General features: G+C 38.4%; 1 protein-coding gene across 2 annotated transcripts in view; it reads left to right on the forward strand.

Annotated features, from left to right (window-relative positions):
- The window catches only part of MKX (mohawk homeobox), a 63691-nt gene extending 37816 nt beyond the window's left edge, over positions 1–25875 (forward strand). For both annotated transcript variants that reach the window (XM_045812858.2, XM_045812859.2), the window contains exons 6-7: positions 23211–23244; positions 23350–25875. In XM_045812858.2, the coding sequence (XP_045668814.1) occupies positions 23211–23244; positions 23350–23536 (221 nt within the window). In that variant the 3' untranslated portion in view covers positions 23537–25875. The remainder of the gene's footprint in view (positions 1–23210; positions 23245–23349) is intronic.
- The last annotated feature ends 491 nt before the right edge of the window (positions 25876–26366 follow it).

Consider the following 26366-nt stretch of genomic DNA (forward strand, 5'->3'; position numbering starts at 1 on the left):
AAGTTCTATTTTTCATTGTCTTTGAAATTCAAAACTTAGTTTTGCAGAATTAACCCCTATTTAGTGCCAATGGATGCCAACTACTGTGGCAAGTAATTGTCAGAGAGGGCAGAGGAACAGTGGTGTGGAAGCAGAGAAGGTGAGCCTCAAAATGGTTGAATTTGTATGTTCCTTTTACTTCTCTTCATGCATGCTGGGACCGAGTCTTTGGCATCTTAGGCCTGCTTTCTTTAAGAAATACCTCACATCCACTGCTTTTTCCTTGGTTACCTCCCTGAGGGCCAACTTCCCTCAGTAGCACAATTCCCAGGACACATGGAAATACTTCCATCTTAATTTCTTTTAAAATCAAAAGAAAAATGAACATAATAGCAATGAATATGTAGCAAACATGGATTATATACATCTATACATTGATGTAGTCATAAAATATAATTTTAATATTTTTTAATGTAGGAAAGAGCATGCAAAGACAGAAGTACCTAGAGCATGCAAAAATCATAATGCAGCCCTGAGCCTACTGCTTAATTCCCTCAGGTAGTTCTTTATGCTTTCAAGAATGACTACTGTTTTGTAATCTGACAGTCTAGCATCCTAATAACATAATACATTCTAACTTGATAAATTATTCTCTCTTCATCGGTTAGTGAGTCTGGTAACAAATAATCATTGAGAATCCTTTCTGCTATGCATTGGAGCTAAAAGAATGAACATGACAGACAGCATATTGTGGGAGACAAGCACTGAACAAAGAAGTATGCCAAATACTACAAAGAAATACAGGATACTATAAATATGGAACGGAGGAATGTCATCTAAGTACATTTTTTAAATATTTAACTTTCAATGTACCCTTACAGAGATTCCTTAATATTAAAAAGCAAATGCGAATGTAAATTATTATTTTCCCTATTTTATATAAAAGTTAGACTATTCAACTCAACAACAAAAACCAACTCAATTAAAAATTGGGCAAAGGGGGGCGCCTGGGTGGCGCAGTCGTTAAGCATCTGCCTTTGGCTCAGGGTGTGATCCCAGCGTTCCGGGATCGAGTCCCACATTGGGCTCCTCCGCTGGGAGCCTGCTTCTTCCTCTCCCACTCCCCCTGCTGTGTTCCCTCTCTCGCTGGCTGTCTCTCTGTCACATAAATAAATAAAATCTTTTAAAAAAAATTGGGCAAAGGACTTAAACAGACATTTCCCCATAGAAGATACACAAATGGACAATAAACACATGAAAAGATACTCAACATTACTAATTATTAGAGAATTGCAAATCAAAACCAGAATGAGATACTGCTTCACATCCATTCGGATGGCTACTATTAAAAAAACAAAACAAAACAAAAACAAATTAACAAGTGTTGTCAAGGATGTGGAAAAATTGGAACCTTTGTACACTGCTGGTAGGAATATAAAATAGTGCAGCCGCTATAGAAAACAGTATGCTAGTTCCTCAGAAAAGCAAAAATAGAATTACCATATGATCCAGCAATTTCGCTCCTGGATATATGCAAAAGAACAGAAAACGGACTCGAACAGCTGTGTGTAACACCCACATTCATAGTAGCCTTGTTTACAATAGCCAAGAGGGGGAAGCCACGCAGTGTCTGCTGACAGATGAGTGGATAAAGAAAATGTGGTATATACATACAATGGAATAGTACTCAGCCTTAAGAAGGAAGGAAATTCTGACACATGCTACAAAATGGATGAACCTTAAAGACATTATTTTAAGTAAAATAAGACAGTCACAAAATTTCATTCTCCCTGTGTGTATATATATTCATATTCTTTTTGCTACGGGACTCTCTTGTAGATAACGTTTTATTAATTTGAAGAACACTTTATGGAGAAGGGAGATACTTGTGAATAACAAATATTTTGTCTCGATTAACTATGTATGTTCTGATTTTCCTTTTGATTTTTCCCCATGTAGCCTTTTTAAAAATGTAATTATATTTAATAATCTTTCTCTGTATGGCTTCTAGATTTTAAGTGCTAGAACTCCCTTACTTCACAACTTTAAAGGGGGCGTCACAAGTTTTCTTCTGATATTTCTATGGGTCTCAATTTTTACCTTCAATCTTTAATCTATTTGGAATGCATCTTCGTTTGACATATGGTGTCAAACGATGATGTGAAAAATATATTCAACTTTTTTTTCCCACGTAGCTACTCAGTTATCCTAATACCGCTTAGTGATCGATCCTTCTCCTTCTTCCCTGGTGGAAAGAAACCACATTTTATTTTATTTTTTTATTATGTTCATATAGCCACTGTATAGTACATCATTAGTTTTAATAAACCACATTTTAAACTGAGCCTATCTTTTCATTCTATTCTCCACTACTGACTTCTGTTTTTACTCATGTCCCAGTCCCACACTGTTTTAATTATTGAGACTTTAGAATATGTTTAATAGCTGGCTGTGTTTATTCTCATTCATTTTTTTTCATAGTTTTTCTAGCTATTGTTGCTTGATTATTTTTCCGTATTAATTTTAGGATCAACTTGCCTACTAAAAAAATCATTTTGTTAGTTTTCTTGGAATTGTGTTATATTTACAAATTAATTACAGAAAATTGATATCTTTAGGATGTAGAATCATCTTATCCAAAAGCTTGGTATGTCTGTCCACGTCTTCTTTTGAGGCCATTAGTAGGGTTCTAAAATGTTCTAAATAGGTCTTGCATATTTCTTGTTAAACTTAGTTGAAGGTATTTTATCTTTTTGCTGTTTTATTGTTGTAAGTAGAATCCTTTCTTCCATCACATTTTTCTAACTAGTTGTTTTTTATATGAGAATGCCATTGATTTCTATATGTTAATATTATACGCTGCTACCACCATAAATTTGCTTAATTATTTTTGGCAGTTTTTTAGTTGACTTCCTTGTGTTTTCTAGTAACAGGACGTGCAAACAGTGATGGCTTTACCTCCTGGTGAAATTTTTGCCATGAGTTCTTTCCCTGGCTTATTGCATTGACTTGTACCTCCACGTACAGTGTTAAATAATAGTGATGACAGAGCACATTCTTATCTTGCTTCTGACCTTCATGGCAACACTTCTAGTTTTCTCCCATCATGCACGATGCTGGCTTTTGCTTTTCAATCCATGACTTCAAATTATGGCTTTAGATTTTGAAGATCTGGGTTCAGATATTTTTCTCTCTACCCACTAACTAACTGAAAAACATTAGATAAGTCATCTAACTTCTCTGACTTATTTCCATATATGTAAAATGAGGGAAAGAAAATTACCCACCTCTCAGAGCTGTTGATAACAGTCTTGAAAGCCCTTGACAGGCTGTGCGATATGAATGTCCCTTGCTATTCCTGTTTCCTCCTGTAGAGAATACTTCCCTACACAACTCTTTTCAGAATTGTAAAACTGGATTTCCCTTTGTGGCTCCGAGCCCTTTTTGTAATTCCATTCACAACACAGTTTCTACATATATTCCAAGGTTGGAAAGAAAATGTGCTTTTTGAACGATGAGCAAATTCCTTTGCTGACATTTAACCAAAATGTATTCCAAACCTGAAGCTTTTTGGAAGGCTAAGAAAATGTTGGTCACCTTCTTGTAAAAAAGTGAAATAAAAAATGTTTATGTACCTCAGCACTTCCTGACTGAGCTGGAAGTGAGTGCACTGAGGTGGTGTTATTTTGTGGTGTTTCAGTTCTGGGAAAAATGAAACCAAAAAATATAGGAAATTTTTCAAGATTTTTGGTTGTGAAAGCTTTCCTTTTTTTTTCTTCTTCCAACTTTGGTTAACACTGAGAGAGCCATATAAACTTGATTCAACTACATATCTTCTGCGAGCTAATTCCCATCAAGTGATCCGCTAAATAACATTTTCTTCCGTGTTAAATTCTGTGTTTTAGAGCGTGAACTGTGTGTCTGGAGATGCCATTCCTTTCTTAGACATAACATTGCTGCCTGATAGCCCTGACTGAACTTCAGATAATTTGTGCATATAGGGTTTTTGTATTCCTTTTTTAAAATGAGCTTCTGTACTAGTTTTTGTGCAGGGTTATGTCTTGATCCAATCTAATAAGATTGGTAAATTTACTTTTCCTTTGTAAGAAATCCCCCAGCAACTGGCTCCATACCTTAAAGGGTTTTCATTACTTTAATATATCAACCGGTCCCACAGCCCCATGCTCAGAAAGTAGACTGTGTGGTCATCTGTTTGTCCCCCATGTTTTCTAACACCACTTACCTTCCTCTTTGAGGCAGCCGTCACAGGACCGCGGAATCAAGCTGTGAAAGTAATTTCTTTCGAGCAGCAACAGCCTTCCTCACTGGGCTTGCTGTCTCACCAGTGACTTGGGCATGTGGCTGGGCTTCAGCAGAAAATTTCATACTCTTTCATTTTCCTGGATTCAGTTCTCTGACTACATGTCGAATCTGAGGAATCTGCCCTTTCTAGAATGACTGCGGATGCAGTTTTACATTAAAAGCTAATGAGGCCTACATGTATGCTCTTGCAGAGACTGGTATGAGCAGGACACTAGTCTCCGGCATATGTCATGGATTTGTTTGCTGACCTTAAAGGCACGTACATTTGAAAACATATTCCTATATATATATATATATATATATATATATATATACACCTAAAACCATCTTTTATAGATCTCAATGTCAGTAAGAGAAAACAATGGGGGAATGTGGCATAAGGTACATGGATCAGTTCAGTTGTTTAGAGGGAAAGGCTTTTGGAAATCTTTGCTTATTAAATATAAGTGACAGTTGCTAGAACAGCAACAGTGCCATCCTTTACGTTAGTTCACTTTACAGAGCGCTTATCAAAGCAAATTCAGTAAATTAGAATAAAGGCCACCCTGGAAAGCATTAAAGGAATCAGTCAAAAACTAACCCTTTTACAGATGTGGTCTGAACTGGTAAAGTGACCTGGCACAGCAGAATAGTCATGGCTCCCTTCACAGAGCACCACCACTCCTAATGAAGGGCTCCGTCGCTAAGTTAATTCAATAATAAGACAAGACTCAGGGTTGAAAATATATTCATTTCCATGGAGGAAAACTCATAATTCTTCACATTAAGCTGAGTAACCCAGAAAGTGACAGCATGTGTTCCATTTATCATTTTTCTCATTAGATAAACTTCAGAAGACAGAACCACCTCCCCCTCATTCACTACTGTGTTACCAGCTGTTAGCAAAATGCAGTAAAGATCTGTTGATTGATTGGTTTATTGATTGATAGCTGGGGAATATAATAAGTACTTCCACCTTTGAAACAATCTCAGTTTGGAGAGGAAAGTATGTGTATCTCTTATTATGTAAATACAACAACAAGCAAAGTAAATAAGATGGGCCAGAATCAATTTTTTGGTAATCAGGAACAGACTGTATGCTGTGGAAATGGTTTACATTACTCCAAAAGCAAAATTTTGCATTTAGTGTAAGATATGGTGGTAAAACATTGAGCTTTTGCTTTCTACCGATAGTGTAAACATTACTCCAAGATGCAGTCTCTGGAAATAATTTAGTTAACTCTTATTTTTATATGCATGTTCTGTTCTGGAGACTTGTTGCAAAAATTGATGGAAAGTTATTTTCTTTAAGTGACAGTTTGTTTACAGAAATTCCTTGAAATCTTGATGGTTATTGAAAAGGCTGAAATAAATGTTGCCTCAAACTGCCTGTTGCAGAACTACCCCACACCTTCCAAACCAGTACCATGCTTTGTTAGTAAATCACCTAAAATCCATAAAGGTCATGGAGACTGCTCCCTTTGTAAAATGAAATATTTATGTTTCATTCCCAAAACATATTGTGGATCATTTTGGTGTTTTAAGTTGAAGGTACAAAGTAAATTATTCCAAAATTATGGAGGCCAAATGTCATTCTCTCCAAAAGTTTGTGTAATATCTATTTATCTGTGGGCAGATGACTGCACAGCATAATCAGAGGCAGACTTTGTCATGTTAAGTCTAAGTAAACACAGCTGAACATGAGCAAGTTGGACTACAAGGTTTTTTTGAGCTTTGCCAACAGCATATGACCTTGGAGAATGCTGCTTTTTTACTACAATCTGCTTTCAATGGAAAAAAAAAAAGAATTCTTTTCGTTTTGAATTAACAAGTGGTGATTAGAAGCTTGTTATGTTCTAATTTTTAGATGCCAGACGAATGAACATCATCAGTCACCCAACAAAAAGCTACCTTCGTGAGGGAATTATTCCTCGCCAGGGAGCTGAATATAAACTGCGAGGGTGGAAGCCAATTAAATGGGGCTTCTTTCTAAAAGGAAATCTTTTTGTGTTTATTTGTATTTTGTTCTTTGTCCTTCTGCCATTTCAACAGATTAAAATTGTGGTTCCAGATGCCACTAGAAAACGAACTTTATTGATTTATCCGTTCTTTAAGAAGCACCTGTCCTCATTAGCAAAGAAACTTTGTGTTGTCATTACTTTCAGTTTTCAGGAGAAACTCTCATTAACTGCTTTAAGCTTTCTACAAGTCCCTTTTTACCCTTTTTTTTTTTTTAGCAAGTTTCGTTTCAGTCACCTAATACCTTCCTCTTTTAGCCTAGTATGGGGTCCAATATTACATTTTTTTTAAGGGCACTTTGTGGCTAAAATAAGTTCCTATTAAATATTTCATGTCAAAAAGTGGACTTTAAGTGAGAACTTTGGTAAAAGATGGATTACTGGAGATTTGTCTTGAAACGTCTAGCTTTTCAATATTCTCAGACTGGCGAGCGGCCAGATAGGTCCTCTGCTCTTCCCGTTCCTTCACTTAAGGAAACTATTTTTTCCCCTTCACCCTTGGGTGTACATTTCCTTCTCAGAGCAATGCAGTATGTATTAAGGGTGTGTGACTAATAAAGATCTTTAAATAATTCATCTTTCAAGACTTTGGTATTTTACACTTTTTTAAATCACGTTGAATAATATTAACGGAGCATATGGGAAAATATTTAGATCTATCACTAAAATATTACTCCGTAGTGAGATTCATATAAGACCCATCTGTATTTATTTGTATACCTGCTTTTCCTATATGCTGATGAATTTCCGTGTTAAAATAAATGCTTTGAGGAGCAAATATCAAAAAATTTCTAAAAGTAATTCAGAAACAGTCTGCTCTTTATGTTAAGGGTGGTGTCATACATCTCTAAGAGTACATCAACGTCCACACTTGAAGGTCCTCAAACACCTCAGACTCTGTACATGTCAGAATCACTCATTATGGCCTGCCTCCACCAAAGGGAAATTTGTTTTTCTTCCTTTCTTCCCTCACTCAGAGAATGTCACCACTGCCCACCCGTCATCCTAGGCAGAAATTTAAGGGGCAACTTAGTCTCCTGCCTCCCATCCCTGCACCCATCTAGTCATTCAACAAGACTGCCCCCTTATCTCTCAAATCTTGGCTCGCCATCTCCACTATTCCCTCCTTAATCCCAGGACTCCTCGTTTCTGCCTTAGGTCCCTGCCATGATCCCACCTGGCTCCTCCTAGTCTTCCACTAGGGCAAGAGGGAGCTTTCTAAGATCCACATCTGATCATACCACTGCTAAATATCTTCTGCTTGCTTCCCATACCTTGCAGGACCGAGTTCCCACTCCTTACCTTGCACACGAAACCATAAACCCCTCGGTGCCTGGCCTCTGCTAATCTCTCTTGGTTTATTTCGCAACTGCCCTGTCACACACCTCATTCATTTCGGCTACGCCAAAAAGTTTCCCAAAGGAGCTGTACCATGTCATGACATTGTGCTTTCACACAGTCAGCCGTTCCCTTTCCTTGGGATGCTTCTCCGCACCTTCTTCACCTGAGTAACTCCTGCTTATCTTTACCCCAGGCCTGTGCTTTCCCATCTTTTCCAGGACTTGGCACTCAGATAATGATAACATTGGCTGGGCATGCTGGCATGAGTGGGGGAGGCTGCTTGCAGCTGGAAGCAACTGCCCAGAGCCTCTGCCTGCTGCTCAGGGATGTCTTCTCCTTTCAGGACCCCCACCCCCTGCCCTTGCCTTTGCTCCCTCCCACAGTACTTCCCATAAGGAGCTGTTGTCATTTCTCTATCAAAGTGTGAGTTGCTTAGGGACGAGATGCATTTGTGATTTGTATTTCTAGGGCCTACCACATTTGCCTGTCATATAAGATGCGGTCAGTATATGTTTGCTGTGTGACCCATGGACTTGTGAATAAGTAAATAAAGACAACTTGGAGAAGAACAAATTCTGTTGCACTTAAAATTCAAAGATCTGGCTTCTAGTACTAGTCCTGTTGTTTACTAACAATTTGGCCTTGGACCTGTCAGTCTTTTTTTCTGAGTCTCAATTTCCATATTGTAAAATGGGGGAAATGATAGGTGTATACAAAAAGGAAATGAGGTAAATTACACACTTATGACTTGCAAATGTTCAATAAATATTATCATCATCTGAATTGTGTTAACTTGACCTAGCCCTTAATTATGCCCCAAAACAGGCAGGGAGGGTTTGGGGGGATGAAATGATATATGTAAAGATACTTTTCCATTTAACACAAAAAGATAATTCGGTTTTCACCCGGATAAGTTCGGACTCACTGTAATGTAGTTGTACATTCTCAATCTAAGTGCCAGCCATCCAAAGATGGCAAAAAAATCTTTCAAGAGAAAATAAGTATTTCTCCCATTCTGCCATGCAGTGGGAAGAACTTTTTAAAAATTATCAGTCTCTTTGTAAAATATCAGGAGTATTTAAAATAATCTATACATTCTTGCTCCAGTCAATCAAGAATTTAAGGAAATCACATACAGTTGTTTAAGATGAAGCCGTGATACAGTTAAGGTCTTTTAAATATGATTTAAGTCGTTATTTTATTCCTTGTGAAAAGGACAGGTATACCAGTTAGTTAGATCTTCATAGAAAATTCTTAATAACAAATATTAGAGAAGTAGCTTATAAGAATTGGGAATTTCCGAAGCTGTTTCCCCAAATTCAAGCGCTATAGTCTATCTCGAGTAAGGGCCTTCACATGTAAAACTTTCTCCAAGCATTTAAGAGTAAACAGTCCAACATACCTATATGATTGCGTGGGTGACACATGTAAGCCAATAGCTATGACATGTGCCAATAGCTATGACATGTCCAATAGCTATGACATGTGCCAGCCCCAAAATGAGCAGCAAAAGACCAGTTGCTGACATAATCCTAGAATTCGCCTTGGTATGCTCATTCTCAGTCTCACCAAAGATTCGGTCCTCATTATTTTGCATATTATGGCTACCAAGCAACAGAAGTGATATTCTCCAAGCCATTGCAAAACCGAAGCCTTCATAACATGCAGTCTTGCTCCTGTGAGAATTCTCCACAGTCGTGCATCATAGACATAACATGGCTGCCCTTGACCCAGCTTAGATAATTCAAATACAAAAGCTATTTGGGATTGTTGTGTTATTTGTTATCTGCTCCACTTCAGGGTAAATCTTCCACATTCGTTAAAGGTTGCTGCCACTACACAGTATTTCCAATTGTGGAATAATTGTAGCTGCTGTGTATTGAGGATTACTGGGTGCCTTGTGTCTTATAGTGATTATTTCTAATTTCTAGAATAGTCCTCATTGTTCAATATTTTTGGTATCTATTTTACAGATGAAAAAAATGAGGCTCAGAGAGATTAGGTAACTTGCCACATGCTAATGTGTAGCAGAGCTGGGATTCAGACCCCAAGCTCTCTGCTTCCAAATCTACTCTCTTTCCAGTGTACCTTACTCTTGGGGGAATCGAGTGTGGTTAAGTGAATGTACCCTTCACAGTTTGCACTGATTAGCAGAGAACAGGTGTACTCAATTCATGATAAACCAAAACAAAGACACGAAGCCCATTAAAAGCAGCTGGAGGAATTGAGTAACTAATTGTTTATTCTCTCTGTGCCTCAAAGACTGCTAAAATTAGCTTGGAATTCCACTTGAAAAATTCTTTAATTAATCATAAACTCTGACTCCCGTTTCTAAAGCAACTTTTGATAGATGTTTCCAACACTTGCCCCATGAAACGCCCATTACTTCCTCTTTTCTTCAGTGTAAAAACAATCTCTTTTCTATTTCTGGGCCCACTTTCTGCTTTTCCTAGCCATGCCAATTTTTATTATTATAAGGATTAGTTGTGTGAATAATTAATTAAATGCATTTTCACCTAGGGCTCATTATCACTGCTCACTTTCATTTCTTTATTCTTCTCCTAGGAGCTCCTATAAGTCAACTGAAATACAGATTTCTTGCTTCTTTCACTTTGAGAGTATTGGCCATCTTCTTGTCCAAGTGAGAATCAATATATTATGTTGTCTAATAACCTATCTTATAGAATGGCTTTTATAAACCTCCTAACGTAGGCTGAAAATCAACTGGATAATGTATCCAGCTACTTCAAGTTTGGAAAATAAGAGAAATACTTTTTCTAAAAAGCCTTGCTGGCCAACTCCACCTTTTCCCCTCCTATTCTCGTCTTACTGCTGCCCCGAAGCCTGAAACAATGGCTCACTTCTTCATGTGTGTTTTGTAATGTCTTGTGTTCAGCTCCCTTTGTGGGTGGCCTGGGAAGGATGGTTACTCCTCCTATGCTCAGTAGATGCCCTCAGCTCCCATATGTGAACTGTATGCATAACAGAGAGTGGTGCGCTCATGCTGGGCATTAACTGGGTGTGCGTCTAAGTAGACAGACATCTGAAATAATAGAAGATGTCATGAACAGCGGTGCTGTGGCACTTTTCTAGGGTCAGGGCCCTTCACAGCTCTTGGTTTCTTGTGAAAAACTAGTCTGCCCCTGAATGCCGACCCCTCTTGCTTCCACCTCCTGAGTGTGGAAAAGCGACTAGAACTACCACATCCTGTTAGGAAGGGGAGAGAGCTACTTACCTACAAGAGCTTGGGACTCTTATAAGGAATGTATGGTTTTCCTGGCAGTTATTAGCCTTCCTTACTCCCACCCCCGAAAAGGATGATTTTTTTTTTTTTTGCTTTCATGATGAAAATGTATAGCTTATTATGAGAGCCAGGCTCTTTTATATAATACTTTGATTCAAGGCAATAATTACTATCTTTTTCTCATTGCTGATTCACAATCTATCTCTGGATGTCTGGAGAGAATTTAGAATTAGAGAATTTAATTTTTAAATTATTTTTGAGAATGTATAGTGTATTCCATCGCCAGAAACAAAAATGTGAATAAGTGCATCTAGTTTGTTCTGGAAATGTAACTTTTGCTCTCTTTTCCTTTTTGCACAGCCTTCTGCCTTTCCCTCCCTTTCTCTCTTTTGTTTAAAATTGGCTTATATTACTGATTGTTAAAATAGTACATTTCTTTCCAGTGTCTCAAAAAGTATGGGAAATGGTAGAAAATAGAAGAGCAGAGGATTACTTTTAGCCTGGAGAAAGTATTAGGTTCATTGTTCCTTTCTCTAAATCAATAATTTTTTAATGACTAAAATAAATGTTTTCTTTTTTATTTTTAAGGTGCCTTATTTACTTATAACAGCATATGACACTTATAAGACAATATGTATGGCAGCTGCTTGCATTTAAATATATTTAAATCATGAAAACATGCCATTCTTTTGTGTTTACATTTTCATGAAATGGCTTTGCAAGAATTTTTCTGTATATTATACTTGTTCTCTCCTTCTTTCCTGGTAGTCATTGAGCTCTGGTGTTTTGTTTTGTTTTGTTTTGTTTTGTTTTGTTTTGTTTTGTTTTGTTTGACGCATGATTAGTTGCATGAATAAGGGTGCTTGCTTTCTCTTTATCATTTCTTTGTTTCTGCGCTTAAGTACTATATTTTTAATATCTTTTGATGCTCACAGAAGTACCCTTCCTGAATATTACATTTTTTTTTAATATTACATTTCTTAAGCCCTGGTGTGGGATCTTATTATTTTAGAATGTTTACATCTAATTTGGTAGGCCGTTGGCAGTGGTGGTCTCAGCATAGAATGAGTCTGTGTGCTCTGGGAAAAGAACATTATCAGCCCACCCTCCTGCAGACACCCAGCCAAGAGTTGTTCTCAGTTCTCAGCCTGCCCATCGACCATTAGGTGGCTTTGAGGTGATCACAGTTAGGACTTTGGTTCTCTTCAATCCTTTGGTCCAAGATGCTCTGACATTCTGCCACTGTTTAAGAGCCATTGGCAGGCCTGGACAGAACCCTCTCAATCCTTCTTCACAACTGTATTCAACATCATGACCACTGCATTCAATTTTAGTGATTTTGGCCTTGGTGGTGACCTACTTTTTGCATGGTGGTTCTGTACCCCTTATTCCTTGTTCCTCTTTAGAGATCATATAGCTCCAGCTATGTCTCAGGGCTGCTGTAAAAATAACATTAAAAATAGCCAAAAACTGTAAAACCTCATCACCATGTTGCTGTATAATAAAACAATGCTCTGTTCTTTTTGGGGCAGGCCTGAATAAAACATTCTACTAAGGGCAGCAGAAACTAAGTTTACTTTAGTTTAAAAAAGCTTGTTATCCTACCCTAGAAAGAAGAAATTCTATCTTAGGTTGAATAATTAGTTTTTGATGACCCCATGTGGATTACTATCTGTCACCCTATTTTCCCAAAGGAAAGATTAAAAAAATACAAGAGTTTCAAAAATAAAAGGCCCACCATCACAGCAATATAGAGCTGGGCCAATATGTTTATTTTCAAAACAAAAAACACAGATCTTATAACAGTATATTGTTACCATCACTGTTCCAATTAGAAGGAGGATGATTTGATTATTCTGAAGTATTCTGTAATATATTACAGTGAAAATCTTGGGTTTCTTTATTCTCCAGTTTGTATTTATAATGACTGTCCCTGAATTATATAATATATTAAAAATTATAATAACTGGGGAAAAGCAATGCAAGTAAAGTGAAATGTTTTATCCTCCCCAAAAAAGACATTTTTAGTGGTATTATATTCATGTTTCAGCAAAAAGACAATGGAAAGTATCTCTGAAGCCCATTTCTGAACAATATTTTCCAACAATAATGTTATATCTCCTATTCACATGAAGGTAGACTCAAGAACTTGGTTTGTTAATACAGCCTTGTTATTTGACCCTTGTTGGAATACTAAGAATCCGTAATGATTTTTGAAACATACAGAAGAAATTCTGCCTTATGCTGCAACGCTGGAGTGAACCCCCAGGAATTCCAGCACTAAACACAACCACTTCTGAATGTTCCACAGCAGTTTTTCCGTGGGGGCAGCCCTTTCCCCATCTACATTAGAGCACCTGGGGAGCTCATTCAAAGGCACATTCCTTAGCAACTCTGTGACCTACAGAATCACAGTCTGAGATGGGATCCAGGAGCCTGCCCTTTTGAGAAGTTCCCCTGTGTACGTTATTCTCCTCTCTACAGCATTTCAAGAAGATGGGTTAGAGGCTAGGGTGTGATAGCGGGAACCTCACATGAGGCCAGCATCTCTGTGGCACTTGGAGCAGCCCCTGTGACTGGTGAAGGATGACTGACAACGTTGCTTCTTTACTTCAAGAATCGCAACGCCATAGCCTTTACTATGGGCCAGGCACCGTTCCAAGAGTTCAACACTCACCACCTCGTTTAGCCCTCACAGCAACCCAGGGAAGTAGGTGTTACTGTTGTCCCATTCTGTAGGGAAGACACGTAGATGCAGAGTGCATAAATATCCTGCCCAAGTGAATTGGCTATTTGGATACATCCTGTGCTTCTACAAATTATGGTACAAGAAGATGGTTGTTGATTTATAAAATGTTTTTGTTTTGCCTCCAAACAGATCAGCTTGTTACTATTCAGCCATTTGTCCTGCATCTTTTTTTTCCTGGATGTCTCTTGTATTCTAAATTTAGGCGATAACAGTGGATTAGAATCTCTACACTATTGGAATTTAATAAATGCTTTGGGATGTAGATTCCTGGACAAAATTTAAAGTGGATACCTCTGACAAGATTTAAATGAGGGGGGAGGGGAGATTTAGTATGCCCTTGACCCAAAGGGTCATCAGAAGACCTTTGGACTAGGAGTACTCTGAGACCTCCAGCAACAACCAAGTCCCCAGAAGGCATTTTATCTCCCCTTTACACCTAGTTCCTTTTTAAAATTTGCATGCCCTTCAATATCATCAGCAAAAATCTTCCCAGTCTTCATTTCAAAGCCCCTCCCCAACCTACTTTAGACTTTAAATGACTGTTTCTGAGATGAAAAGCAGAAAATCACAGAACCTTTAAATGTAGAAATGTGTGAACATAGAATGCTGACATGCCAAGTACAGTTTTAACACTTTAAGTGTATTAAGAACATTGAAATGTATTTGAAAAGTAGAAGGACTGGAAATCCTGTTCATCTTATGTCTAAAATATGTTTCTTTTCTATTAATAAATACAGCAGATGAACTGTGAGTAGAGAAGCTGTCATTTCCTACTCCTCGGAAAGATCCAAGAAGTTTGTGAGCGTCATCTCTTTTATTGTGTCATTTCTGGTGTTAATGCAGTCAGACAGGTTTAACAGCAAGGTCTCCTCGTCTCAAGTGCCATTTCTGGAGATGGTAATTTGAGGAATTTGAAAAGCATGGCAAAAATGTGAGCCAACTCAAAGATACACTACGGTTCATATATCAAAGGAAAAATACTTTTTGATGGTTTTTCAGAGATACTGAAGAGCTTGAAAATACATAGATGGAGCCAGACTCTCCAGCCAGTTTCTAGGTTATTACAAATGCATATTTTTCCATTTCTTGTTGCTGAAGAAGGACATATTAATACTTCATAACCTAACACTATACAGATATATATTCATTAAACAAGTCAACCTTCTAGAAAGGTAGGGTAGCGACTATAAAACCGATCTCAGGAGAATGAGTTCTGGTGCTATTGAAGAACTTAGGGGATGACTATCGATATCAACTTTGGGCCAAAATTAAGGTTTAGCTAAGAATTGGTAAGTCCATCCAGTTTTCAAAACTAGTAGCCCAACTGACATGCAAAAGGAGCGCTTTTATAAACAATTAATGCTCCTTGCAACACACAGACACACACAGAAGTTATTCATGCATAGTTAGGAAGTCATTTTCTGAGACTTTGGCTGGAAACCTAGCTTTCATGGATGAAACATTCTGGGTAACATCTCCAATATTCCCCTTGAGAAAAATGAAGTAACGAAATCCATTAGACACTTAAAGTTTGCAGCTCTTCTTTCATGTGGCTCCAGTATTCTTTGTCTTGGCCTGTTGTGATAGTTTGGCACAGAAGAGCATCAGAAAAGCCATTTTGTCCTTGAGGATGATAGATTCTGCACACTTAATCCATTAATCTGAGATGATGGGCTTTGCCCAGAGTTGAAATATTTTGTTCTTACATAATGGTTTTCTTATTAAATCTCTGAACAATACTAATTTTTCTGGTGACTATATTCAACCCCATAGTCTAGATGTAAAAAGTAAAGTGAGAGAGGAGGTTAATTTTTTTTTTAATTTTACGACGGTTCATATAGTGCTTGGTATACATGCTCAAGTTCTCTTCTGTTTTAGAAAATATTTAATCACGTGGTGGTCCTCAGAAGAAGCGTATTATTATAGTACCATTAGCCCCATTATGTAGGTGAGAAAGTTAAAGTCAAGCAGCTTGTCAGCTGTCAAACAGATAGTAATTGGTGGAGCAGGGGTCCAACTCCTGCTGTCTGGTTCCAGGGTCTGGGCTCCAACCATTGCACTAGGCTGCCTCTGTGTCTCATACCAGACCACCCTCGTAGTTAATAACGATGAGCTAAGAACAGAAATGAGAATATTTAACATTTCCAGACCCCCTTTCTGGTCACTCACCAACAATTTCCTCCCCACAGACTGCGTTCTAATTTTCAAAGTGAAGTTTCAGACTGAAAGTTTTAGACTTTGGGAAGGTGGAGCCTTTGAGATCACAGAGGAGCAATCTTGGTAGATGGGATCATGCAGAACAACTTAGCATCAAGAATATTTAATGTATTTAGTGAAAAAGATTGAAAGTGAAGTAGAGCCATTACAACTGGGTGGTACTCTGCTTGTTTGAAAAGTTACTTTCAAGTAATAAATCCCGCTTCCTACGTCTTTAGTCCTCCAGCCTAGATTGATGAGGTCGGAGTACCTGTGCATTTTACAGTAACAAAGGTACCACCTGGAATTCACAAGGAGCCATTAGTCTCAAGGTCTTATGCTCTGCCTAATAAGGAAAGCCATCAAGCCCACTACTTCCTAACTGTTAGGGAGCCAAGCAACACTTTCACAGGTTTGCACACACACATGGGTACTGCTGGAACAATAAAGATGTTCTATCGTTGTTAATGGAAATATAACCTATCCCGAAAGCTTTGAGATGTCAGCTTACCCCCACCCTGACCAAGGAGCTCTTCGCTATTGGTCCAGAAGAGAGGGGTGTGGTTTCTAATTTTTATTTCCTGGCAGGAGTTAGAGGAGATGATGCATTGACAGAGAGGCAGCCGAAGGTGGGGATCCTGTGGATCCAGGACATCTGGGCATCATTAGCCATAGTGAGGGGCCAGCCCACATGAGAGGTAGCAGGAAGGAAAAGAATCTTTGGCCAGATGGTCGAAGTCATGGCTGGAGGAAACACTGGCTTAATTTTTGGAAAAGATTTTTCTTCAAACTCTGAAATGATTTTGGAAGCCACTCATTCTTTAAGGCCTCGGGATAAATAATTGAGCTAGTGTATTGCAAAAAGAAAAAAAAAATACTAACTCTGTCCATGAATATGAGGTGGGTTTCATTTATAATTCTCACTATTCAGAAAGCCTGAAAACTCTACCCCCAACCACCGTCTCCAGGCTGTCAAACCTCGGGCTCCAGTAACACTTCGCAAGCAGTGTCCTTGGTACTCACCAGGCTCACATGCAGTCTTCCTGCCATGCTGAAGTTTTAAAGTAGAACTCACTTTTGGTTGTAGTGGAACTTGAAGAAGCAGTTCCGTCATCAACAAATATGTGTTGCAGGTTGTTGGGTACTTTTTTCCTTCGTGCTGGGGCAAACATCACTTAGAATGATTTATCGTTACTCATTCAGAAGCTCTGACTACCCCAAAGAGAGGCTAACCACAAAAATTTCCTCTAAAAGTGATGCAGCCACAGCTGTCTAGGAGTTATTGAGCGGTAATTCACTTTGTGCAATGGAAGAGTGATTATAAGGATATCACGTCTGTTAAAATGTCAATCCAATTAAAGCATGGGAGACAGCTCAAGAGAGCTTAGAGTCCCTATTCTGTGATTTGGACAGATTTTTTAATATATATATTATAGATCAAATCAGCAGGAAAAAAAGCCTCTTTTTGCATCTCTGTGGTCTAAAATACTAACAGAAAGAACAGAAAAGGTGCTTAATAGATTTTTAATAGGTTGTCGTTCGACAGTCTTTCTGTGTCAACAGTACATTAAGCCTTGTCATGGTCTTCAAAGGTGGCTTTATCGACAGAGACCACTCGAATAATTGAATGCCATAGTTAAAAACATGACCTTCGGAGTCGGCTGACGTGGAGCTGAGACTCACCACCCCCATTGCCAAACTGAGTCCTTTGCGAGTTTCTGGACCCCTCTAAGCTGCAGTGTCATTTGGAAATAAGGCCCATGGTGCTATTTCACAGGGTTATTGTAAGCATTTAACTAGATAACATTTTAGAGTGCCTGGCATAAGAATAAGCATCCAATCAATGTTAGTAATTGTTATTTTAAAGATAACCCCTTCTCCTAACATTTGAGTCTCTCAATATTCAAGTTTAAACTGGATGAAGCTGGATTTTGAATTCTTCCAATCTGTTTATATTTCACAGGCAAAAACCACTGCCACATGGTAGATTACTCTCTTATTTATTAACAAGATTACTATCTTATTTATTAATAAGGCAAAAGTAGAGGTTCAGTGGAAAAAGCAAACATGTATAGAATGACCCCATTTTTGAAAACATGTATAAACTTGTTTGGAAAGCCATATATTCAAAGAATATACTAGTTATCCCTAAACTTCCTTTATTTTCTCTTTTATACTTTTCCCCAGATTTTCTACAGTGAACCTGTATGACTTTCTTAGAGAAACACACCATATGCTATTTTTAAAAGGAAAGTGTTGAGTCACAGTGGAACCAATCTGTAGGTGTGTGTGACCCCCGCCTGGACCCAGTATGTAGGGAAGTAAAGATAGAGACTGTGGAGCGGGGAGCAGGGAGACCCAGGGATCGCTCCGTCCATTTGGGATAAGGTCCTGTAGATTTAGAGCCGTCGGCGTTTCATAATCGTCAGAGAGGTTTTCCATCTGCCCGGTTTGCCAGAGTCTTGTTCTTTATCTCAACTCTTCCAAGTATGTAAATAACTCCAGAAACTGATCTGGTATCCTGGGGGCTCTTGGGACCTCTGAGATCAGAAGCACACCAACCCCTGGCTGTCCACATCAGCTGTCCCCAGTGATGGCCCCAAACGGACACAGTGGGAGGGGGCACAGTTGTCAAGCATCTGGAACTCTGACTCACTCCATTTCAATTTAGGGAAATATGTAGTCCATGATTTTCAGATTATTTAATTTTTTTAAATCCTCATATTCTTTATTTACATTTCAGTGATGTGATTTACTGCTCCACATTTGTGGAATATTTTTAAACATTCCTAACTTTAGGGCTTATTGATTAAATTTGAAAAAAAATCTCAGAGAAACAGATTTGGCCATATTTTCGTCTCTTTTTATGACCGTAACTCTTACTTCAGGAATATATATCAGAACTAATACGTTTCTAAATTGCATTTATCAAAGTCGAGTGGACACTTTGCCCACAGAGCTTGGTGCTTACACATCTCGGATTGCAATAGAAGTGGTTTTCAGTATAATTGTTTCTCTACGTAACTTTATAAGGAAACACATGTCCAAACTGAGGATAGCCCCACTTTAAGTTTCAACATGGTTTGGGTTTTACGGCATCCAAGATTTTCCTAACTACGCACCTCTTTTTTTTCCTTTCCTTTTCTTTTTTGGTCTTAAAACACGCTCTTTTGGCTGGTTCAGTAGGTTGTTCCTGCCAACCAGTTGCTTTTATGGTAATTGACAGCGTAGCTGATTTTTGGAACCTTAGAATCTAAAAAGGCATTTTAGCCCAGACTTCGGAGAGGCCGAGCCAAGCTACTTGCAGAGTGAGAGATACAGCTGAGCTGAATGTAGGGCAGTCAGACCCTAAGTCTGTGCATGTTAATTACCAGCAGTGAAACGTCTACTCTGGCTCACTTAAGATTTCTGTCTTTTCAGCAGCATTCAGAATCCTTACTTCCCCTGTCCGATTGTGACAGGATGCCACTCTTGGACAGGAGCCCGTGAGACGACCTGTCTGCAGTGGGCAGAAGTGGTGTGAGCCCCCTGAGCACTGGTATTGGGTCAGTAGACCCACCACACCTATCTATTGGCTGAAAAGACACAAAATACTTGAATCAGATAAGAGCCAGCAAGTTTACACTTCAAAAGAAAAAAGCAGAAGAAAAAAACATCTTCACATTTAATAGAGTCACTTCATATAATGAGTAGATTGTACATTTTCTGAGTTCCCCTCAAATGATATCAGTTCCCTAAAATAGCTGGGGTATTTCCCCAGATTTCATCTCAGCAAAAGGACTAGAAAAACAATCTTCCCAAGCCACCAGAACTGTATTGTCATTTGCTTTCCTACAAAAGCACAAATGTTTCAGAGTAAAAGGACCCCTGTTTGCTATCTTCCTTCTGTGAGTTCTTCTGGGAACTAGAACACACTGCCCTGCAGGAGATGGCTCTTGGACGCATAATATCCTAGTGACACCGGGCAACCCACCAATAACAGCAATAGAAAAAACATGCCCTTCTAACACCAATTTATGTTTTGAACCAAAAGCACCCTGGACACAGAGACTCTCCCCTCCCCCGCCCCCCCCGCCCCAAGTAGTAGTAAGTCACCTCCTTCTTGTTGGTTTGAAATGTTTGACATTGAGCTTTGTTACACACTGTTTTCGCATTGCCATTGATAGAGAAGCAGAAGGTCTCTTCTATTCATTACTTTTTATGAAGACCTTTTTCTGTTGCTGGGAGAAGAACCTGAATCCATACCTAAGGACACTGAACGTACCCATCAGCTTTAGAAATAAAATGCAGGATGCAGTCTTTTGAATGCTGCTGGGGACATTGTTGGAATTCGTGAAACTAATTAAGAATACCCAACGGGGATTGGAATCTATGTTTTACACTTAAAAGTTATTTTCATAGGCACCAAACTGTAACACACGTACACCCAGAGAGTAGGCAGAATTTTATAATTGCACAGCTGGCTGTAGTAAGCTGGTTTCTCAGTGGAACAAGTTCAGGGAGGCAGCCACAGCGAGTGCTAGCAGCCTCTAGCCATTGACTGGCTGCAGGACATCCAAGTTCATTCTTCCTCTTAAAGAGAAGCTCTCCGTGGACCTTAAGAGTGAATTACATGTTCTCCTTTTGCATGCAGGCTCCGCTCATTTATGGCATTTCTGGGTTCTGTAACCCATTACATATTTGATAGCCACAGGCTTCCTTCTGTGCGGTAATCACTCTCGGGTTGACCGTTCAGGTAGGGAATCCGACTCGGGTCCCCTTTGAATATGTGAGGCTGCTTTGTTTGTAAGCCAGGGCATCAGTTACATGGTCTTTTCTAAATTATGTTTTGTTATTTCCCTAATGTTATTTAAGCTTCATGGAACTTATTCTGCTTTTGCCAAGTCTTTCCATTGAATAAATATCTCCATAACCTATTGCTTCACTTTGGCAACAGAATTGTTGCAATTTGTGGGCAAAATTGAGCAAAGGCTTAACTCTTTTTTTTTTTTTCTCTGTAAAATATCCAATGTTGCTGGCTTTCCTCCTCCTAAACAAAGGCCTTGACTTGGTCTCTGTTTTGGTAGTGCCTTGTCTCTGTCATTCCTGAGTAGAGATTTACAGATAGTAGTACGAAACAAAGAATGACTTAACAGACATAACAGAGACATGCTGTCCACGTACAGAGTCACTAATATGGAATAAGCTAAGACACAAAGTGCTTAGAATAGTTCCAGGCCCATAGGAAGTGATCTGTAAACTAGGATTATTGGAGTTCTGTGAATTAAAAATTGTCATCCTCTTCCTTCAATTACATAAGTAATTGTATAGTTCCAAAAATACCAAAAGCAGCAGAAATATAGCTGAGCATCCAGGCCAACTTAGAAGGGACCAGAAGATCTAGAAGGTGACCATCTAGCTGCTAACAGATGGAGCTGTTTCCCCAAAGGATCCCTAAATGAAAGAAGATCAAAGAAAGGGACTAATGTTTGTTGTTCTGTTTTGGGCCAGACACATAGCATCTCATTTATTCCTCATAACAACCTTGTCATTTATGCATTAAGTGTTTTTGTTTCGTTTGCTTGCCTTCTTTCTTTTCTTTTCTTTTCTTTTTTTTTTTTTTTTAAGCTCCCGGGGTCCCTGGGAAGGGTTGTACAAGGAGCCCATAGTGACCCATTATTGTCCCCAGGTCCACACCAGGAGGCCTGACTCGGGAGACACTAACAGGTTTTCCTAATTCTTTTCCTTCCTAGAGGACACAGGAGTTTAGCTGCCTCATCTCCATGGACATATAATCATTTTCTCTTGACCATATCTTCCTTGGAAAATTTTACCCTGGAAAATTTACCGTATTATGATCATGTTGAGTCCTATTCTCAAGTCCCATTACTGTCCTAGAGCCCAGAACTGGAAAATTATGCTGCCTGGCCTTACTAGCCTTGAGCATTGCAGAGGGGGAAAAAAAAATGCCCTCAAAAATATTGGGTTGGGGGAGGTAAAACAAAGGGAGAGGATGGAGGGCAGGAAAAGACAGCTTTCCAAAAGCCATAGAGCCAGAAGGCCTTGAGTAAATATTGTACTTTTCATGTTTCCTGTGTAGGGCAAAGTGCCTCATTTTGTAACTACTTGGTAATATTTATTGTTGTTGATGATGGTGGTGGTGGTGGTGGTGGATGTGACTTAGCCTAGTTTTGGAGTCTCATAGGCTGATGGGGAGTCCCAATCCCGTTCCTTTGTCCCCACTTCCCATGCCATGCTAGCAGATCCTCTTTACCCTCTGTACATTTTCTGTCCAGCACGTCTATTTTTGTGTTCTCAATACCATATTCTTTTAGCCTCAAAGCTACCTAGGGAGATTTAATCAAGATCAATAGTTCATTTCATCTTTCTTGATATTGATATTTGCATTGGTAGACATCAGTACCCGAGAGAGGGAGGAAATCTACACCAAAAGAGAGAGTGCATAAGCAAAGCTCACACCGTAATGCTCATTTCCTGCAGCATGAGGGGTTCCTTTGCAGCTAGAAAACTGGTGCCTGCTTATTCCAATATGGCCAAAGTCCTGTGCTGCTGCATTGAATCGGTCACTCATTTGCTAGCTAGCCAGAGGGAGCTATTTGTCAGTCCTTTTTCCGAGATGAAGGTTCGATTCCCATGAAGTCATAGAATATTGAATCAGAGGCATTCTGAAATTCTAGGAACTCCCTTATTTTACAGTTGAGGAAACTGCATCCCAGACTGTGGGAGCATCATAGCCTGTCCAGAGATGCACAGGAGGTGAGTGGAGGGGTGAGACCAGAACCTGGCCTCAGGAAGAGTTAGTGTTCTTGTCCCTCTGGAAGAGTTAACCTTCTGTTTGCCTCCTCATGAAAAGGCCCAATTTCTCAGAATAAATCAACGTCAGAGTTTTGTTTATTTATGGAAGCTATTTTGTATTTTTTATTTCCTGTTCTCATCTTATTCCTGCTTCTTTGCAAAGAGATTTCTTTTGTGTCTTAATTTAAACTACTTTATCTTGGTAAAAAGAAAAAAAATTAACTGATTTTCAACCAGATTTCCTGATGAGCTTCTATTCCTGGTCATTAATGATGCAACTCCGGAGATCAAAAAATAAAGAAAAGGGGCGCCTGGGTGGCTCAGTCGGTTAAGCTTCTGCCTTCAGCTCAGGTCGTGATCCCAGCGTCCTAGGATGGAGCCCAGCCCTGCATCGGGCTCCCTGTTTGGCAGGGAGCCTGCTTCTCCCTCTCTAGCTCCCCCGTGCTTGTGTTCCCTCTCTCACTGTCTCTCTCTGTCGAATGAATAAATAAAAGCTTTTTAAAAAAATTTAAATTAAAAAAAATTTTTTAAAACAAAAAAACAAAGAAGAAAAGAAAAATAATTGAATATTTGCTTGTTTTTACAGACGCTCTGGAAAATGGATCCAATAAGGGCGACAGGTGAGAAATATGTTTTTATCCGCCGTTGTGCTTTCCACTGATGCCATTTTCTGTGTACATTGCAGTGCCTTTGATCGTTTTCTTTCTTTTTTTGCTTAAATCCAGTGCAGCCAACAGGAAGGGACCAAGCAAGGATGACACGTACTGGAAGGAGATTAATGCAGCTATGGCCTTAACGAATCTTGCACAGGGCAAAGACACACTGCAGGGAACTACCAGCTGCATCATCCAGAAGTCGTCCCATATAGCAGAAGTAAAGACCGTCAAAGTGCCACTGGCCCAGCAGTTTTAAGGGTTTGTTGCTTTTCAGACCAACGGCTGTTCTTCACGTCAGTGTTTTCCCATAAATCCTCCTCCTAAGAGCCGAAGCAGAAGTGAAAATGACTCCCTTTCGAACCTCTTCTTGTTTTTAATTATCCTAAATATATCATTTAGTTGCTTCTATAAAAGACATATAAATTATAAAAACCTCACTTTAATCAAAAATAGTAACTTATTTTATGTTACTCAAACTATGCATCAAGTGTCTGCATTGCCATTACAGTAAGTGCCTTGCTTCCCCAAACTCAGCAACAACGTGGGCATAGAGGAGCTGCTATGCCTCAAACGACAGCACCACAACGCTTGTTAGTCTGTGTGTGTCCCTCCAGATGGGCCCGTAACCATTCCAGGACTAAAACCACGATCGCTGAAAGCCCTCACAATGTATTCAGTAATTCACATGTTGAAACTTGGAAATCTATTCAGCCCAAATGAAACATTCCTCTAAAAAAAACTTCTGCAGCCTTTAAAGTTGTTCAGCATGCTTTTCAGAGTGACAGTGAGAATTTCATGCATGCATCTTGCCTGCCTATCTGACACACTACAAAGTTCCAAAATGAAAGGAGCGGCGATCACGTAATATGTACACGTAAGAAGAATCCCAGTGCACACGTGGTGATCTGAAAAACTTTTTCCAAGCATTGCTGGAAAATACCACAATGCCCTTTTAGAATTAATTTGGATTTTCTTTTTCTTAAGTTTCGCTGAAGTTTTTAAAAATTTTATTATGTAAATGACTCAAAATGTTCCCGTGTAGAACTAAACCTATAGTTTAGTTTTCACACGTAATCCTGTTTGCATTAGAGTTCAGTGCTTTTTGTGATGGAAACTTTTTCATATGGAATGGTTAAAAAACCTTTTAGTTGGTTCATTTCAAAATCTAATTGCTGATGGACAATTTGCATTGCAACGAGAACAAGACAATGAAAGAAATGTATCTCTATGTGAATATACATATACACACTTAAAATTGGTTTTTAAATTTAAAACATATGGAAAACAAAACATGGACAGTCTTTGAATTTTGCCAAGTAGGACATTTAAAGTAAGAATTAAGTGAAATTGTGCATTAAAAGAAAGAACACTTTGTTTCTAAATTAGACTATCATTGAGTGAGAATAATCAATATCAAGAAAGAAGAGTATAGTTTTCAATCAAACAATAATATTCTAATCAGCTTGGGGAGACTTGAAACTTGAATAAACAGTGGAGATGCCAAATATAACAGAGTATATGTGCTACAGAGAAGTAAAAAGGATTTGACTCTCTTATGGTGGGATGTTTTTTCTGGGTATGTAATCTATTTTGTAATTTTTTTTTTAAACTGGAAAGCTTTTTTGTGAGTGTGAATGAGAGCCAGTAGTGCAGCCATGTGGTGATATTTTTCTTTATTTTGCAAAACGCTTTTAAAACCAAAGGCTGCTCTAGTTGATATGCGGACAGTATCAATCTTGATATGAATTGTAGGACACTTTTTTCATGTAACATAGCATTTGGGGATTGGGTTTATTTAGTGTAATGAAAATAATTTGATATAAAAATATTTTGTATATATATATTTTTACTTTGTTTTCTAAATTGCTGTTTGCAGTAACAGTAAGTGCAAAGCAAGATATGTTAAGTTATGACTGTATGATCAGATGAAGTATGAGTTCTTTTGGTTTACATCCTTAAATAGACACAGATCCATTCTAAAAACTTCGGAATCTTTATAAATTAATTTTGTCAAAATGTGATCATGTCAGAGAAAACTAAGGACAAGTACTTCACTCTTTTTCATACTATTATAAGTTATTCTGGTATTAAATATTTTAATAAAATTGATTTTGTTTGACGTATTTCAGTTAGATGAATAGATGCTGGTTGTTTTTTATTTGAGTTAGTCATAATTCATTTTTGCCATCTTTTTAAAAATAATCAGCAAATTTGTTCTATGTTATAAACTATGGATGAAAAGCCAATATAGCAGAGCTTTCACATGATTTTTTTTTTTAAATACCAAAGCTTGGAATCTGGCCTATAAACACATCAAGAAGATTTTATAATTAGCACATCCTTGGCAATATCTCCAATTGCAATTACTTTTAATTTATTTTTTCTTTTGCTGCTTTAACATTTTCTGGAAATTAAAGTCCCCCCAATCCTTTTAAAGAATCTTGAACAATGCTGAGCCAGCAGCTAAGAATCTAACTCATAATTTATGTTGTAGAGAAATAGAATTACCTCTATTCTTTGTTTTGCCATATGTAATCATTTTAATAAAATTAATAACTGCCAGGAGTTCTTGACAGATTGAAAATAAAAGTTAATTTCTAGACCTCAATGATCATATGAATTTTGTTTTCCTTTGAGAGTTGACCAGGTGGAGAAAGAAGTAGAACAGAAGGGTCCATTATATGCTGCAAGTCTCTTTAGGTTGGTAAGGGATATGATATGGGAGCACTGCATTTGTATTAGGTTTGATTTTCATCACCTTAGACCACCAACCTACCTTTTAAGAGCCGAGGAAAAGAGAGTATGATGCTAACTGTTAAAATGCGTAACTTTAAAATGAACATTTTCACTAAATACCTTCTTTCAGTAGCTAACACAACAAGCATTATTCCTGTGTGTTATGTACTGGAGAGAATCTTGGCCTTGCAGTTAGACAGATCTATGTTTGAATCTCCGCTCTGCCATTCACTACATAAGATCCAGACTCAGTCACTCTGGGCTTGGCTTTCTTCATCTGCAAAGTGAGAGGAATGAGTCATACCTTGTAGATTTGCTACAAGGTTTAGAGACCACATACAATATATATG

The sequence above is a fragment of the Ursus americanus genome, chromosome 31, assembly GCF_024610735.1.
Source record: "Ursus americanus isolate L20-20 chromosome 31, mUrsAme1.1.p, whole genome shotgun sequence".
In the NCBI taxonomy this organism is placed as follows: domain Eukaryota; kingdom Metazoa; phylum Chordata; class Mammalia; order Carnivora; family Ursidae; genus Ursus; species Ursus americanus.